The sequence below is a fragment of the Coregonus lavaretus genome (assembly GCF_964263955.1).
Source record: "Coregonus lavaretus genome assembly, chromosome: 3".
Lineage (NCBI taxonomy): Eukaryota > Metazoa > Chordata > Actinopteri > Salmoniformes > Salmonidae > Coregonus > Coregonus lavaretus.
In genome coordinates, this window is record NC_139990.1 from 26,715,624 (window position 1) to 26,733,812 (window position 18,189).

Below are 18,189 nucleotides of genomic sequence, written 5' to 3' on the forward strand. Positions count from 1 at the left end.
ACATTGTAATAATATTTGTTCAGGGCATTGGGTGTGCTTGGCTGCAATAGAGTATGTTGCAATGAAAGACAGTTGAAAGAGCATGGAATGAAACCCAATGCTTCTTAGAGTGATAACAGTGTGTCCATCAATTGTCCTTTTGCCAAGCTAAGACCACAGCTGCACTAAGACTTATTTACAGTCAAGGGGGCTCAAATTCAGATTATTACACTTTGAGCAGTGCTTGACTTGGGAAGGAGCTCACCGGAGCTGAGTACCGGCACCTCAAATGTTCTACTGCTTGAGCTCCTGTTCCTCGTATAAAATATTAGCTCAAAAGTGTTGTGGAGCTCCTGCACCTAAATATAAACAGTACCAGAACCCAAAATGAGTACCAGAACCTATTTCAGTCCAAGCCAAACACTGACTTTGAGACATGATGGGGCATGTGATGCTCTGGTGCCCATTGCTATGTGATATCCTGCAAGAGCTCCAGAATGCCTAATGCAGCTAGATAAATTAATGTTATCTTATATTCTGAGAATTTGGATGTAAAGGGAACTAAAGTGTAGGTACTGAATGTTGGAGGTTCTTTATTACTTATCATGAACCTAGGCATCAATGTTCTCAGGGCCAAAATAAACATGGAGAGAGAGAGAGAGAGGACAGGGTAGTGTGTGAGTCCATGTAAGAAAAAAAAAGAAAAAGTAACTGAAGGTTGACATTTACAAGATCCTCTAAACCCCCCCCCCCCCCCCCCCACCCCCCTACCCTCCTCCCCTAAGAGGGGTGTGCATAGTGAGGGGATCTGTTAGTGCATAACCCAGAACTTTAGCCCAGCACCACTACAGAAGGCTACTATGCATGCAGAATTTGAGTCTAATTTATTGCCTGAGCAAGAACTACAATTAGCTACGCGAGGTGCTGACACCGAATGGCAGGCTGCGGGATCGAGGATAGCCGGCGTCACTTGGATGGTGAGTCTCTTGAGACTCTGTGCCTCATTCCCTAGTTCCTCACACGCTTCCTCCTGTTCTACTGTCCGTTAGGAATAACTGTTTAGAATTCCCCTGCTGGTGAGCTCTGACACTCTCTTCAGCTCTTTCTCAAGCTCCCCAAAACTCAGCCTTGTCTTGCTGAGGAAAATAGCAGAGCCATAAAACGGGGCATGGTGAGCTCCCCACTGTGCCCAGGCTGCTAGGCTCCTAGATATAATATTATTATTATTATGAATAATAATAATAATACATCTAACTGATACAGTGATTTTTATTACATAACGTATCTCAAAGCGCTTAAAAAGCACACAAAAAATCTAATGCAAATATACTGTAGTATTCAAAAACATATATATGAGATCAGGAAGGGAGTTGAAGCAGTTTGTCTTTGGGAGCATCTTAAGCCTGATGAGCAGAGGGAGGGAGCATCTCAGCCACCTGTAACTGTCTGTAACTTTCTGTGACCTGAGTGACCAGGCCTTCCATTAGTCAATCCCATTATAGCCTGCCCAGAAAATCTGCTCACCTCTCCCACTAGCCACAGTTTCCCGGCAGCAGGTCAGAGTCTCAACACCTGGCACAATATCCTATGAGCTGCTCTCATAAAGTTGAGTGTGTATTCAAATGTAAGTTTGGCATTGTTGTTCCTGTTCTTGGTATTGGGTTGAGTTTGTACTGCTACCTTTATGCAGTCCTTTGTTATCTTAAAGTTTGTTGCTCTATGGTGCTATTGTTAGTGTATTTATCATTCCATTCCATCTGCACTTATATTTTATACTTATTATTGCTGTTGTATTCATTACATTCATGCATGTAATCCTACTTCTGAGTCAGGGGGAGGATTTCTTATTACAGGCTTATCACCCAGCAGAGGAATCAACGGTGGATCCAGAATTGCTGCTGGAGGTTGGCCCAGGGCCAGGCAAGGATCCTGGGGCCAGGGCCGGCTGTGCCCCTCTCCCTGGAGAGGGCTTTGGCACCACTGCTGGTACAGGAAAAGACTCCACAGTAGGAATCTGCCTGGCCGCAGCGGTGGCTACTATGGGCCTGCCATGGTTCGTCCAAGTCGTAACATGTCTCAATAAAAGCCAAAGGCAAATGTTTACATAGTGATTTGGATAGGGGCAATTTGGCTGAAATCCTTCTGACATATACAGCAAAGCCTTCCAACTCCATTCCTGTAGGGTCAGCTGCTGGCTATTGCTCCAGCACCACTCTTCATACCATAACTCATGACACATCCGTTCAATCTACATTTCAATTGAGTTATTTAGCAGATGCTCTTATGCAGAGCGACTTACAGTCCCTGCATTCAACTTTTCAAGGGAAAACATTGCAAGTAGACCCTTCTTCGATAAAACATGCATTTCCGTTTTACGATACATGCCACTTTTAGGATGTTATTTCAGCTTTCAACATCAACATGTCTTGACTAGACTGAACTTGGGAGAATTTGGGGTGTTACATTTGATAAATTGATGAGTGACAATACGAAATTGGCTGCATAATCATATTGTCACTCACTGAATGGAGATGAGTTGAAATGACTAGACACACAGTAGCTTGCACAACTTTCACCCTACATTTAAAACCCTTAAGACAAGTAGAATTTCTCTATCTCTGTGTAGACCTTCTTGGTCTGTATGCTACAGATGTCTGAGTATGCAAGAAACTAATGAAATTAGTATTTTCCTCTAAATTGAGCCATCTCTTTTCTGAGCACAGACTTCACATAGGGCCTAGGCGAAGGAAAGGTCAGCCTAAAGGTCAACCATATGACAGATAACCTTCTCCATGGTATGCCATGCTACTGTATACAGTGCATCTGACCTGGGGATGGCATATATCTTTCTCTTCTTATAGTTTAAATCTGTCAAAGGGTGTGACATTTTGGCAATGAGACACCGAGATGCAGGCTGTGGGATCAAGGATAGACGTGGTGACAGTGTATTTTCCCATGGTATGTTCTGCTAAATTTGCTTTCCTAATTCCAGAGTAACTTGGTTTGATGTAAACCAGTTATATCCTCCAAAACTAGAAAATGACATTTCCTGAAGAAAATGTGTGCGCTTGCTCATCTATAGTGAGTAGCTAATTGTGAGGTAGTTTGAGTACTATAACAGCTTAAGCCCTAGAGTATGCTTTCAAGCTCTCACTGTATTTTAGTTTGAAAATTATTACGTTTCTAATTTTAAAGTCTGCATTCAGCTTTCAAAATGAATTTACAGTTTCAAAAAGTGTGAATGGTAACAAAAAGCTTTTGGCAATTAAAGTTGAGTCAGTCTGCACATTTCATTTAGTGTTTGTAGCTTAACTGGTTCAAGACCAGTGGTGAAACCAAAAGGGCCATGGTCTGGCCTCTTCATGGACTACAAGTTATATCCAATAGGAAGGGGGTTTGTTGGGTTGTTTTGGGGGGTGTCACACATAGTAAGGCCAGGGTGGCGAATGTGGGAAGAGAGAGTTCATTGACCTGGAGTAGTTTGCTCGTGAGGGAAAAGGATGCTCAGTTCGGAGTTGAGGGATAGCTAAGTTTAGAAGTTTTTCATGTACTTTTAGTGTAACCAACCCAGGGTTAGCTTTGAGTTCAGGGAATACATGATTGAAACATACCTCTCTGCAATTCCGTTCTGTCTAGAGAAGACATTACAGTATCATTGTAGCATGGAGCTTTTATGCTAATTTAAAATATAGTAAATGGTATCAAAAAGCTTTTTACGATCAATTTAAGTTGACTGTACATTTCAACGTAGGTTTGGTGTTTGTAGCTAAAACGGTTCAAGAGCAGTGGTGAATCCAAAATGGACTATTATAGCCTATGGAGCTTTTATGCAAATGTGAAATAGTTATTTAAAAAAAATTATAAATATAATATTTTAAAGATGGTTTGGTCTTTTGTGGCTTACACGCTTGAAGACTAGTTCTGGACGGCAGGTATCCTGGCAGGTAGGAGCATTGGGCCAGTAATCAAAAGGTTGCTGGATCGAATCCCAGAGCCGACAAGGTAAAAATCTGTCGTTCTGCCCCTGAGCAAGGCAGTTAACTGCTCCCCAGATGACGTGGATGTTGATTAAGGCAGCCCCACCGCACCTCTCTGATTCAGAGGGGTTGGGTTAATTGCGGAAGACACATTTCAGTTAAATGCATTCAGTTCCCCAACCAGATTTGTTGACCATGTAACCTGTGGCCAATGAAATGCATAGGAATTTATACAAATATGGTTATAGTATGAAACTTATAAACGGTATAAATATGTTTTTTCAAGGAACTTGACCAGTGTCAGTCTGGACATTTTAAAGTTGTTTTGGTGTTTGTGGCTTTCACAGTTATAGTGCTACAGGTGGTGGAAGTAAGCAAATGATAACTAGAAAAAGTACATTTCCCGAGTGGCACAGTGGTCTAAGGCACTGCATCGCAGTGCTAGCTGTGCCACTAGAGATCCTGGTTCGAATCCAGGCTCTGTTGTAGCCGGCCGCGACTAGGAGACCCATGGGGCGGCGCACAATTGGCCCAGGGTAGGGGAGGGAATGGCCGGCAAGGATGTAGCTCAGTTGGTAGAGCATGGTGTTTGCAACGCCAGGGTTGTGGGTTCGATTCCCACGGGGGGCCAGTATGAAAAAAACAAAAAATATATGTATGCACTAACTGTAAGTCGCTCTGGATAAGAGTGTCTGCTAAAATGTAAGAAAATGTGTGTGCTGGCTTGTCTTTAAGTACTTTAAATGGTAGTGACTGCAGCAGATTTATTTTTGTACAATATATACAGTTGAAGTCGGAAGTTTACATACACCTTAGCCAAATACATTTAAACTCAGTTTTTCACAATTCCTGACATTTAATCCTAGTAAAAATGCCCTGTCTTAGGTCAGTTAGGATCACCACTTTATTTTAATAATGTGAAATGTCAGAAAAATAGTAGAGAGAATAATTTATTTCAGCTTTTATTTATTTCATCACATTCCCAGTGGGTCAGAAGTTTACATACAATAAATTAGTATTTGGTAGCATTGCCTTTAAATTGTTTAACTTGGGTCAAATGCAGCAAAGCACCCCCACTGCATGATGCTGCCACCCCTGTGCTTAACGGTTGGGATGGTGTTCTTCGGCTTGCAAGTCCCCCCTTTTTCCTCCAAACATAACGATGGTCATAATGGCCAAACAGTTCTGTTTTTGTTTCATCAGAACAGAGGACATTTCTCCAAAAAGTACAATCTTTGTCCCCATGTGCAGTTGCAAACCGTAGTCTGTCTTTTTTATGGCGGTTTTGGAGCAGTGGCTTCTTCCTTGCTGAGCGGCCTTTCAGGTTATGTCGATATAGGACTCGTTTTACTGCGCCTATAGATACTTTTGTACCTGTTTCCTCCAGCATCTTTACAAGGTCCTTTGCTGTTGTTCTGGGATTGATTTGCACTTTTCGCACCAAAGTACGTTCATCTCTAGGAGACAGAACGCGTCTCCTTCCTGAGCGGTATGACAGCTACATGGTCCCATGGTGTTTATACTTGCGTACTATTGTTTGTACAGATGAACGTGGTACCTTCAGGCGTTTGAAAATTGCTCCCAAGGATGAACCAGACTTGTGGAGGTCTACACATTTTTTTCTGAGGTCCTGGCTGATTTTTTTTGATTTTCCCATGATGTCAAGCAAAGAGGCACTGAGTTTGAAGGTAGGCCTTGAGATACATCCACAGGTACACCTCCAATTGACTCAAATGATGTCAATTAGCCTATCAGAAGCTTCTAAAGCCATGACATCATTTTCTGGAATTTTCCAAGCTGTTTAAAGGCACAGTGAACTTAGTGCATGTAAACTTCTGACCCACTGGAATTGTGATACAGTGAATTATAAGTGAAATAATCTGTCTGTAAACAATTGTTGGAAAAATGTCTTGTGTCATGCACAAAGTAGATGTCCTACCCGAGTTGCCAAAACTGTAGTTTGTTAACAAGAAATGTGTTTTAATGACTCCAACCTAAGTGTATGTAAACTTCCGACTTCAACTCTATTATTGTCACCGTACTGAACTACACTGCTTGGGCTGGCCGTTTATTGGAGTCAGGGCAGAGCTCGCCCTGGTAAGTTTTACTGTCTTCCTAGGCACATGCATCCAACACCCTATTCGCTTACTCTTACTTTTACATGAAAATAACAAATTCAGACAGGTTTTGGATGAGCTAGGCAGGTATTGAACCTCTAGACATAGCAAGAGTAGACATACACATATATGCCATATACCTTCGGTTACATTACAGCCTTATTCTAAAATTACAGCTCAGGTGCATCCTGTTTTCATTGATCATCCTTGAGATGCTTCTACAACTTGATTGGAATCCACCTGTGGTAAATTCAATTTATTGGACATGATTTGGAAAGGCACACACCTGTCTATACAGTATACAGTTGACAGTGCATGTCAGAGCAAAAAACAACCCATGAGGTCGAAGGAATTGTCCGTAGAGCACAGAGTCAGGATTGTTTTGAGGCATATATCTGGGAAGAGTACCAAAACATTTATGCAGCATTGAAGGTCCTCAAGAACACAGTGGCCTCCATCATTCTTAAATGGAAAAAGTTTGGAACCACCAAGACTCTTCCTAGAGCTGGCCGCCCGGCCAAACTAAGCAATCGGGGGAGAAGGGCCTTGGTCAGGGTGGTGACCAAGAACCTGATGGTCACCCTGACAGAGCTCCAGAGTTCCTCTGTGGAGATGGGAGAGCCTTCCAGAAGGACAACCATCTCTGCAGCACGCCACCAATCAGGCTTTTATGGTAGAGTGGCCAGACGGAAGCCACTCCTCAGTAAAAGGAACATGACAGCCCGCTTGGAGTTTGCCGAAAAGCACCTAAAGGACTCTGACCATGAGAAACAAGATTCTCTGGTCTGATGGAACCAAGATTGAACTCTTTGGCCTGAATGCCAAGCGTCACGTCTGGAGGAAACCGGGCATCATCCCTACGGGGAAGCATGGTGGTGGCAGCATCATGCTGTTGGATGTTTTTCAGCAGCTGGGACTGGGAGACTAGTCAGGATCGAGGGAAAGATGAACAGAGCAAAGTACAAAGAGATCCTTGATGAAAACCTGCTCCAGAGCGCTCAGGACCTCAGACTGGGGCAAAGGTTCACCTTCCAACAGGACAACGACCCTAAGCACACAGCCAAGACAACGCTGGAGTGGCTTCGGGACAAGTCTCTGAATGTCCTTGAGTGGTCCAGCCAGAGCCCAGACTTGAACCTGATCGAACATCTCTGGAGAGACCTGAAAATAGCTGTGCGGCGACGCTCCCCATCCATCCTGACAGAGTTGAGAGGATCTGCAGAGAAGAATGGGAGAAACTCCCCAATACAGGTGTGCCAAGCTTGTAGCGTCATACCCAAGAAGACTCAATGCTGTAATCGCTGCCAAAGGTGCTTCAACAATGTACTGAGTAAAGGGTCTGAATACTTATGTAAACGTGATATTTCAGTTTTTTTTTTTTTAAACAGTTTCTGCTTTTTCATTATGGGAAAAAAACAATTTAATCCATTTTAGAATAAGGCTGTAACGTAACAAAATGAGGAAAAAGTCAAGGGGTCTCAATACTTTCCGAATGCACTGTATGTAGACATAATGTTTATGTAGGCTGTCTAGTTGGTTGCGTAACACACAGGCGAAGGAAAGGTCAGCCTTAAAATATGGCAGAAACCTTCTCAATGGTCTGCTATGCTACTGTACTGTAACCGACCCGGGATAGCCTATAGATCTCTCTTCGTATAGTTTCAAAGGGTAGGACATTAGGCAATGCGACCCTGAGAGGCAGGCTGTGGGATTGAGGATAGGAGGCAGAGACTGGGACGGAGATGTGAGACTGGAATGTGATGTGATATGTATTGGACTTTTATTGTGACCTGCATCCATACCGGCATTCTAATTGGCTCCTATATTAGAGCGAGGGCTTCTGGGTAGAAGACTGCCATGATGTAATGTGTGGAGGTGTCACCATTCTCCCTCCCCTTATTATTTATTTGATACCTGCTTGTGAGTTATGCAGAGTCTCATCATTCAAGTGTGCAGTCTAATGCATATGGCGCATTGTGTCAGCTTCTTCAACTACAAGACCTACAACCCAGTATTTCCCCATAGTATGTTTTGCAAGGTTTGTTTTGCTAATGTTATCATAGGATTCTCAGAATAACTTGGTTGATACAAACCAGTTATATACTAAATAATGTGATAAATGATACTAAGGTTATGATTAGGGTTAAGGTTAGGGTAAAGGTTAAGATTCAGGAAAGTCATTTAAAAGTTGTTAAATCACTTAAGATGTTTGAGCCTAAAACACCTGTTTATGCCTCGTAAGCGCTCCCTATTTTCTGGTCACATGTGTGTACGTGACCAATGACCCATGACTCAACATATAGTGCCACCTAATGTAGATAATGTGTTATACAACCCAAGACAGAAAAAAATATTCATTATTGGCGATCACTCAGGGTTGAGTATGTTCGTCCTCCTGGTGGGTCCTGCTTGTGGGTTTTCAGATGGCTGAAGAGGCCGATCCGGACGTCACATATTTTGGTGCAGTGTGGGCAGGGGTGACCGGTGGATGGGCCTTCTTGACGGAAAGTCTCTCCTTTAGAAGTTGCTGATTGTCCTCTGCGGCACAGCGGCGATCTTCTTCGTACCGTGTTACTCCCTCTTGGACAGTTTTCCACCATGTCGACCCATCTTTTGTAGTGTCCTCCCAGCTGGAGATGTTTTTTTGGCACTTGAGGTTAGTCTTTAGGTTTTTTTTGTACCGCTTTTTTTGTCCTCCAGGAGCCCGCTGTCCTGCGTTTAGTTGTGAATACAGGACCTGTTTCAGGAGGTCGAGAGTTGGGCATCCTGACAACATGGCCTTGTGTTGAACGGTGGTGGTGGTGATGCTTTCCTCCTCAAGGACATCGGTGTTGATGCGCCCATCTTCCTAGCTGATCCTCATGATGTTGCGGAGGCATCTTTGGTGGTGCGGCTCCAGGGCTTTAAGATGCCTGCTGTATGTGATCCATGTTTCTGACCCATACAGTAGGGTAGGGAGCACTAGTGGTTTGTAGACCAGGATTTTGGTTCTGGCCTGGATGTCGCGATCCTCTAAGACTCTTTTCCTCCGTTTTGAGAAGGCTCCACTGGCACAGCTTAGGCGGTGGTGTATTTCCGCGTCAATGTCGGCTTTGGAGGAGAAAGGCTAACAAGGTAGGGAAAGTGGTCCACATTTTCAACAGTGGCATTGTCAATGTATATTGTTGGGGCCGGTGTATTTTTGTTAGGCTGTGGTTGGAGGAGGATTTGGGTATTTCTTTTGTGTTTAGGGCCAGATCGAGAAATTTGTATGCCTTTGCAAAATGTCCAGGATGCACTGAAGGTCCTCTTGTGAGTGGGCAGTGATGGCCTTGTCATCTGCATACTGGAGCTCCACAATGGAAGTGTTGGTAATTTTGCTCTTGGCTTTGAATCTGTTCAGGTTGAAGAGTTTGCCGTCTGTTCTGTACAGGATTTGGACTCCCTAAGGCAGATTATGGCCTGTGAGGTGGAGGATGGCAGCGATGAAGATAGAAAAGCAGGGTGGGTGCAGTGATGCAGCCCTGTTTAACTCCAGTGTCCACCTTGAACGGTTCCGTTTCAGCGCCACAGTTACTGAAGCTGACATATTTTCATGCAGCAGTCGCAGTATTCTGGTGAATTTGTCAGGACAGCTGATTTTTGACACAATCAGCCAGAGGGCATTGCGGTTCACAGAGTCAAAGGCTTTTGTAAGGTCTATAAACGCCATGTACAGTGGTTACTTTTGCGGCAGGCCTTTTTCTTGCAGTTGTCATGCTGTGAAGATGATGTCCGTGGTGCCTCTAGTTGGACGAAAGCCATACTGAGATTCTGGGAGGATTTCTTTTGACGTGAAGGAGTCGGTTGTCCAGTATGCATGCAAGTGTTTTCCCTGTGGTGGACAGGAGGGAGATGCAACGATAATTCCCACAGTCTTGATTTGTACCCCTTTTTAAAAATGGTGACAATTAGTGCGTCCCAGAAAATCTATTAAACAAGCACATAAGTAGGCCAAATTGACTACAATATTAATGACTGCTTAGTCAAACAATTTATAAATTCCTGCATACACACCATGAGAGCACCCTGACATTGTGGTCGTTGGGTGCAATGCCGGCATCAGGGATTGAGCAACAGATACTGATGAATTCTGCAGACACCACCTGAGGGATGAGCGAGATGTGAAAAATGAATAATTACTCTACTACTCCCCTGTGTCTGAGCTTAGACATTGCAGTTTGTATTTGAGGCCCAGGACATGAGTAGGGAAAGCTTGAGCCTTTTTCGCTACTCTTACAAATGTATCCTTACTTCCTCCCTTTCTTGAAGTAATCCCTGATCGGACATGTGGTGAATGCAATGCAAAGGAAAGCTTGCACACACACACACCAACCCAGTTGTCATAGTGATTTCTTCAAAAAACGAATGAGTGGTAACTTCCCCAACATTACCAGGTTTTCCGATTTTAAACTTTGTGCACTGTCATCAGGCACTGTTTTTTATCCACAAGTCAGTTTGGTGGAAACACACATTTTATTTATGCGGATTTTAGAATATTTGCAGGAAATCGGTGAAAGATTTGATGGAAACCTAGCTATAGATTTACTAAATTTCCTATTGATTTACTAAATTGACACCAACCCTGACCCTAGCTGACACTAAAAAGCATAGGAAATACTGACTGGGAGATTTACTCCCCTGGCTACCTAGACTCATTACTCCAGCCAAACGCTACACCCAGACGTTTTCGCAGCAATGAGTCTGGCGCAGAGTACCTCCCGACCCTTCAAATGTGAACACATTCGGGGCTGTCCGATTGGTCCAGAACACAGGTGGGTAAAGTGGCAGTTAGAAAATGTGTCATTGTCTTTGATACTCTGGTTAGAGATGATCCAATCGCTGATTACTTTTGTACAACACCCCTCATGCTCCCCACTCACCACAAACAATGTCAGTCTCAGAATAAAGTATGTAGCAAACGACAGCCCTGTGGAGTAATTTAGTGTGGAGTCATCATGCTATACTTACGGCTTCACAAGATGGATTGTCAGGTCAATCAGACAAGGGGCACACAGAAGCCATACCGGTCAGCTTGCGGCAGGTCAAAGTTCACTTTAGATCCACACCATTACAAGAAAAATGTGGCCTAAATGTAAACATTAAAGAACCTGTTTGAACCTGTGTCCAATACCATGGTATCTTAACGCACAGCAATTGGGTGTCGACTACTTCAGACCAGCTCCATATGACTGTTTAAGAATTGGGATTCCACTAGTGAAAAGCACTATACAAACCTTATCCATCGCTCCGTTGATAAAAATCCATTAAGGAACCAGTGGTCCTGGCTGGCGCATCTCTCCAGCTTATCGGCGGGCCCGTCAGTGTTCTGCGATGGCATGAACTGTGGGGAAGGGATGTTAGTCCATGCAGTGTGGCGTTTATTAGGCACCACATGGAAGAAAACTGTTACATTAAAGTTCCATTGCAAATCGTTTCAGAACAGTTGCGTGACCGAATGAACATGTGCTCTGGAAGAATGAGATGACAGTTCAATAACAGGACTTTTATTTTGACAGAGTGCAAATTAAGCCATGGTGCGGTAAACAGAAATATTCTGCAGGCAAAAATCATACTCAGTCCTCACACTGAACAGAACAGAGGTGTGACTTAAACATGTTGCCATTGAGTTCACTACAGGTTCTCTGGCAGCAGACTGGTGGGATGTCCGTTCAGGAGAAGGAAGAGGTCATGGGACATGGGGGGTTGGAAGTGTGGTGTGGAAACTTTACTCCTTGGAGGCCATGTGCAGACACAGGTCAACAACACGGTTGCTGTAGCCGAACTCGTTGTCGTACCTATGGAAGACCGATGAGTTAGAGAATTCACAAAAACCTAAAATCACGGGAATGTTGAGGCTATACTAATTCAATGAATGTTGTGATGGAACAGAATTACAATATTGAATGTGTCCGCGTGAGTGACACCCACGTCCATGAACTGCATTCAACTATGCAGTAATTTTCAAAGGAGGCAGTCCACACCTTTGCAGTCCAGCTGGCACACTAGGCAGCACTGCATGCCACAAGTTCAAACATTGTTTCTTTTCCAACTCGTGTTGCATTTTGCCATCCCACAATTACAGGAAGTTGATTTAATAAGCCCTTTTGTGGTTGAATGTTTTTTTGTTGCCTGGTTTAGATTTACATTTAAATTTTTAGTCATTTAGCAGACGCTCTTATCCAGTTAAGTGAGTGCATACATTTTTCATACTGGCCCCCCTTGGGAATCGAACCCACAACCCTGGCGTTGGAAGCGCAACGCTCTACCAACTGAGCTACAGGAGGCTACAGATCCTGGCAAGGTATCAATTTGTGGATGGAAACTCAGACAAATCAATGGCAAGTTTCGGTGTTCCTCAAGGCTCTTTTCTTGGACCACTGTTCATTACATATACTGCCCCTTGTAATATAACAGTTGCAACATTCACTGCAATGCAAATTATGCACAGCTGTACATGTCGATGAAACGTTGAGTCGGTGGACACCTGGTGTGAGAGTACAATGTACAATGATTCATGCATAGGTTCCTGCATACATACCATGAGACCAGCTTGACAAAGTGGTCGTTAAGTGCAATGCCTGCGCCGGCGTCGAAGATTGAGGAGCGGCAGTCACCGTTGAAGTCTGTGGACACCACCTGGCGGGGGGAAGAGTAACAAGCTTTAGGGTAAACGATTAAGAGTTTAGACATTTCCACCTATGACCTTGAGGCCCAGGGCATTAAAGTAGGGAAAGGTTGACCTACGTACCAATTACTTCTTTCTCTCAAAGTGTGCACTGCATCCACTTATTTGATGCGTTCCAGAACTCGCACAACTGATTCAAATTGTCACCTAATCAAGCCCCTCTATTTAAATCCGCTGTGCTAGTTCTGGAATACGTCAAATATGTTGACTGGCTGGGGTACTCGAGGAGAGGTTTGGGAAACGCTTATCTAGACCAAGGTTCCCCCAAACTCTACTGGGTCCACGTTTTGTTTTTCGCCCTAGCACTACACAGCAGATTCAAATAATCAAAGCTTGACGAGTTGGTTACTTGAGTCAGCTGTGTTGTGCTAGGGAAAAAACAACATGCACCCAGGGGGGCCCCAGGACAGAGTTTGGGAAACCCTGATCGAGACCAATCGAATTATTTTAAATTCATGGGGAAGTAGTGTACAAGTGCACACTTCAAGAAAAGGACAGATTGGGACACAGGGTTGAGTGGGGAAATATTTACCTGGTCCTCTGTGTATCCCAGAATTCCCTTCATGGGTCCTTCAGCGGCAGCCTTGATGACCTTCTTGATCTCGTCATAAGGCGCCTAAAGCAGACGAGCGAACATGTAAAAGATCTAGATAAATGTATGACGTCGTAATTTGCCCCAAAATCCCAGTTTAACCGTTAGTATACATTAGCAAAAGTAGAAAAGGTGGTTGGGAGACTTACGGCCTTCTCAAGACGGACAGTCAGGTCTACCACGGAAACGTTGGGAGTGGGGACACGGAAGGCCATGCCGGTCAGCTTGCTGTGGGTCAGAAAGACCCACAAAAGGTTCAGGAGCCACACCATTACTAGCACAAGTGGGCCTCAAACTATTTCAAAAAACTCAACCCTAGTAAAAGGCACTAGCGCTATATATCAATCTCAGCCGGTATTACTATGGTCACAAAACCTCCATTTAAAAAAAACTATGGTACTGGATTGGTTCATACCCGTTCAGCTCGGGGATAACCTTGCCCACGGCCTTGGCGGCACCAGTGGAGGCGGGGATAATGTTCTGGCTGGCACCACGTCCATCTCTCCACAGCTTCCCGGAGGGCCCGTCAACAGTCTTCTGTGTGGCTGTGACTGCGTGAACTGTGCTCTGGGGTGGGGGGACGACGACATTAGTCCATGCAGGGTTTATGGAGAACCACCTAGATTAAAGTGCTATGGCATTCAAAAATCCCTTCTTACCATGAGACCCTCAACGATGCCAAAGTTGTCGTTGATAACCTTGGCGATGGGTGCCAGGCAGTTAGTTGTGCAGGAGGCGTTGCTGTGAGGACATAATTGTTAATAACCACAAATGTTTAGTGATTAAACATTGTGCCACAAATCCATAAAATAATCAGCTTAAATGCACACTTATTTATATTGAAATAGTATTACTCAGGACAGAGAAAGGAGTGAGAATACTGCACACAGTGCGTGTTTGTTTCAGCCATTCTTTGTACAAGTCATCTTTTGGCCACAGGGAATTACCACTGCTCCTTAAAGATAACGCAACGGGAGGCTTACCTGACGACCTTCAGGGAGTTGTCGTACTTCTCGTGGTTGACACCCATCACAAACATGGGGGCATCGGCGCTGGGGGCGGAGATTATGACCCTCTTGGCACCTCCCTGCAGGTGAGCCTGTGGTGGTGGTAGTTGGGATGAGGGAAAAGGTTAAGTTTGTGGAAAAGCAAAGCCACTGAATGAACCATGCCAGCCAACCTTGTTGCACATACAGCTAAAAAGCCCAATAAAGTCTTAATTGAAAGAAGTGAGGTCACACTGCATAACATGCCTACCAAAATTATAATGAACTCGCACCAATATCCCAAACACTAACTATATAAAAATGTGACCATGGCCTTCCTACTGCTAGTGAACTGAGGTACTTACAGAGGCCTTTTCGATGGTGGTGAACACACCAGTAGACTCCACAACGTAGTCAGCGCCAGCATCGCCCCACTTGATGGCGGTGGGGTCTCTCCTGAAGATGGTAAAGAGATTAAGTTGGGGTGACACTACAAAACTAGCATTACAATTACAGAACTAGAATGGCTCCAATTGGTGTGAAAGCCATTGGCATCATAATATAAATATTCTAGCCCACTAGAGCACTCCCGAGAGTCAGCTTCCTAGAACCAGAGAGAAATCTCCATTGAGTGCTTTTTAGTCCACCAATAAGCTTAATATGGGTGCCGAAACCATCCAAATGTGTAATTTGAATAAGTAAAGGAAAACCAACTCACTCATGGAAAACTGTGATGTGCAGGTTGCCAATGATCAACTTTCCACCCTCCTGCTTCACTTCACTGTCCTTCCAAACACCGTGGGTGGAGTCATACTTGAACATGTAGACCTATGGTACAGGGGCAGGACTTTAAAGTCAGTCAGTGATAGTACAGTAAACATGAGCAGCTAAAAGTGGTACAATTTTTTTGTTAAGTGTACTGCATTTCTTAATGCAGTATGAAGTTCACCATATAGTCCAGGTCGATGAAGGGGTCATTGATGGCGACGACCTCGACCTTCCCGCTCTTGGCGGCGGCACGGGTCACCAGACGCCCAATACGCCCAAATCTGAGATGAGAGTCTTCCAGTTAATCCCCATGTATCCAGATTACCAGACTATACCAGCATGTGGCAGGAGCCCTATACTGACATGTCTGATGACAGCTCTACAACCCTGCCAACCTTGACTGATAACAATACTTGACATTTGCAGCCCAGGGTGCTGAGGAGTATTTCTGTCTGTATTAAAGCCTTTTTGTGGGGGAAAACTCATTCTGATTGGCTGGGCCTGGCTCCCCATTGGGTGGGCTTGGCTCCCAAGTGGGTGGGCCTATGCCCTCCCCATGGCTGCGCCCCTGCCCAGTCATGTGAAATCCATAGATTAGTGCCTAATGAATTTATTTCAATTGACTGATTTCCTCATATAAACTGTAACTCAGCAAAATCTTTAAAATTGTTGCAAGTTGCATTTATATTTTTGTTCAGTATAGATTAATCCACATCTTGCCATCGAATGTGTAGGTCCAGTTTCAGCATAAATTGGATGAAACGTTCAGTGCAATCCACATGGGACTGCTCCCTTAAGTGAAATGAATGAAGTCTGATAGGACCACATTAGTCAAATACTGTGAATGCTGGAGACTTCAGTTGCAGTCAGCGGTTGAGAAAAGCCTAGGGTCGATAATATGGCAAGTCTAGACACCATAGAAATACAAAGTAAACTGGATTATAGTCTATAATAATTAAGTCTCAATTTAAAAATAAAACGTCAGTTCCTGGACAGCTGAAATAACTTCCATGTCTAACATTTGCAGCCAATTACTGCACAGATCTGTCTTGTGGTATATATTGACCAATCAAGTTCACAGAGTGGATGATAAAATCATTGTGATTGAGGATTCAGTGTCGTTCATTGTGATGATCCTTATGTTTAACTCATTTGGACTTTGTCCAGTGACGCAAGCAGACACACCCCCAACTAAAAGTGTGTCCTGTTCACAAGGGTCAATGTATTGACCAACAGAGGAGTCAAAGTGCATCAGAACTGAGTAAAAACAGGGTGAAAAACAAGTAGCCTATTTGGTAACAGTATGAGCCAGTGAACTTGGTTTTCTGGAGCAAATCCCTTGCCATCCATTCCCATTAACAAGTAATTTGTTCTAGTCAATGAAGTTAAGTCATATTCAACAAAACACCTTTTTATGAGTCTGACATTGGCTTTGGGGGAACTGTGAACAGTCAGGAGGATCTATTGCACTCAGTGTTAAGAGTTTAGTTTTCATACTGTATAAAAGTTCAATCAGCACAGCAATTTCATGACAGTGTTTCAGATTTCAAATGGGCATCGTTACAGGTTGAATTTGGGAAAGGACTTATCTCAATCTAATCTTCCTGCAGCTCAATTACTGAAGTCTATTGGTCAAATAAAGGTTAAAAGGATAAGATTGGTCAAAGAGTGCATCCAAACAATCTCTGAACTTTAGCTGACAAGGTTAGCAGGATATTATTAGATGGCTAGAATAAAGGAATGTGACAGCTGAAGAGATACAAGAGTGTTGTAGAGAGGCAGTGTGACGCCTAAACTATAAATACATAGAGAATGGACATGAGAAATGTCCAGACTAGGCTGTTGAACTAAATGTGTAGTTACAGTATGGCTTGAACTTTCCTCCAACTCGGTTCCAAAGTACACAAACTGTATCAAGGGATTTGTGCATTGCAAGCCTGGGTCTCTCCTGTGACATTTTGAACTCAGTCCTCTAGCTCTTATACATAACCCAAAGTCAACCAGTCCTAATGGTTTTAAATAAGATACTCTTCAAGATTGTCATGTCATTTATCTTTTTTTTTTTTATTTTAAGTATTGACAAAAGTAGGTTACCCATTGATCCCAATCTTCACCATTTTGCCTGATATGGTCTAGTGCTCTGAAAGTGAAAAAAATAAAAGATAAAAAGAAGTAGGAATAGAATGCACATTCAGAGTAAGCATCTATGTCAGCGTTTCCCAAACTCGTTTTTGCTCTAGCAGTACACATCCAATTCAAATGACCAACTCATCATACTTTGATTAGGCTATTTGAAATCAGCTGTGTAGTACTAGGGCAAAAACCAAGACGTGTACTACTTTGGGACCACAGGACTGAGTTTGGGAAACACTGATCTACGTATATCAATCAATCCTGATTAACAGTCACTATAGAAATATATATTATATATATTCAATGGCCATGAGAAAACCTGTGGCATCTATCAGCAGTGTTTTTTGTTAATGTACACGGTTGACCAAACAGTCGTGGAAAACTTTGAGAAAATTTACTAAATCTGCATGCACAGAGAAAACATTTTAAAACACGTAGGCTAGCCCAAAGTCAAAAGATAGCAATTCAAAACACCAGGTAAGCCTACACAGTGCGTAAATCACATACAATTAAGGCAAACTTGAAACTGTCAATTAAAATTAGTTTTTGAATGTATAAAATAAAGTTTTAAAGTACCGTTCTTTGTATAGCCTCTGTCTGTCCACTTGTTTGCAAGGGGAAGCGGGGGCGAGCAAAGGTGCGCTCTCATTATATCTTCCCATTGAGTCCGTGGACACGCCTCCGCGTGCGCACGCCCCATTCAGAATGTCAAGGTCGTAGTCGCTTGTCAATCGCAGGAAGTACAGAACAAAAAACCTACACCATTCATTTGGACGATGTGGACAGTCGTGCCTTGTACCCACCCCCCCTTATTATTGTTTTGACCAGATTGGCAGCATTGCAAATGGATGCATCTTGGCAACGAAAAAAAAGATATTCTCATTATTAGCCTAATTGGATATTTCATTCATATACCTGCTAATCAATGAAA

The 18,189-nt window shown here is 43.4% G+C and overlaps 1 protein-coding gene and 1 long non-coding RNA gene across 2 annotated transcripts; both read right to left on the reverse strand.

Annotated features, from left to right (window-relative positions):
- Positions 1–4,705: 4,705 nt before the first annotated feature.
- Positions 4,706–11,054, reverse strand: LOC311125405. The gene is made up of 2 exons (XR_014612875.1): positions 10,109–11,054; positions 4,706–9,926 (listed from the first exon to the last, which is right to left on the reverse strand). It is a non-coding gene; the product is annotated as an uncharacterized lncRNA (long non-coding RNA).
- Positions 11,055–11,582: 528 nt separating this feature from the next.
- Positions 11,583–17,895, reverse strand: LOC311125393 (glyceraldehyde-3-phosphate dehydrogenase-like). Its single transcript, XM_084158401.1, has 12 exons — positions 17,835–17,895; positions 17,220–17,265; positions 15,307–15,406; positions 15,076–15,185; positions 14,723–14,813; positions 14,355–14,470; positions 14,031–14,112; positions 13,787–13,938; positions 13,521–13,599; positions 13,312–13,395; positions 12,633–12,730; positions 11,583–11,889 (listed from the first exon to the last, which is right to left on the reverse strand). Exons 2-12 carry the CDS (start codon positions 17,240–17,242, stop codon positions 11,820–11,822), a joined length of 1,005 nt encoding a protein of 334 aa, XP_084014527.1. The 5' UTR covers positions 17,243–17,265; positions 17,835–17,895; the 3' UTR covers positions 11,583–11,819.
- Positions 17,896–18,189: the final 294 nt, after the last annotated feature.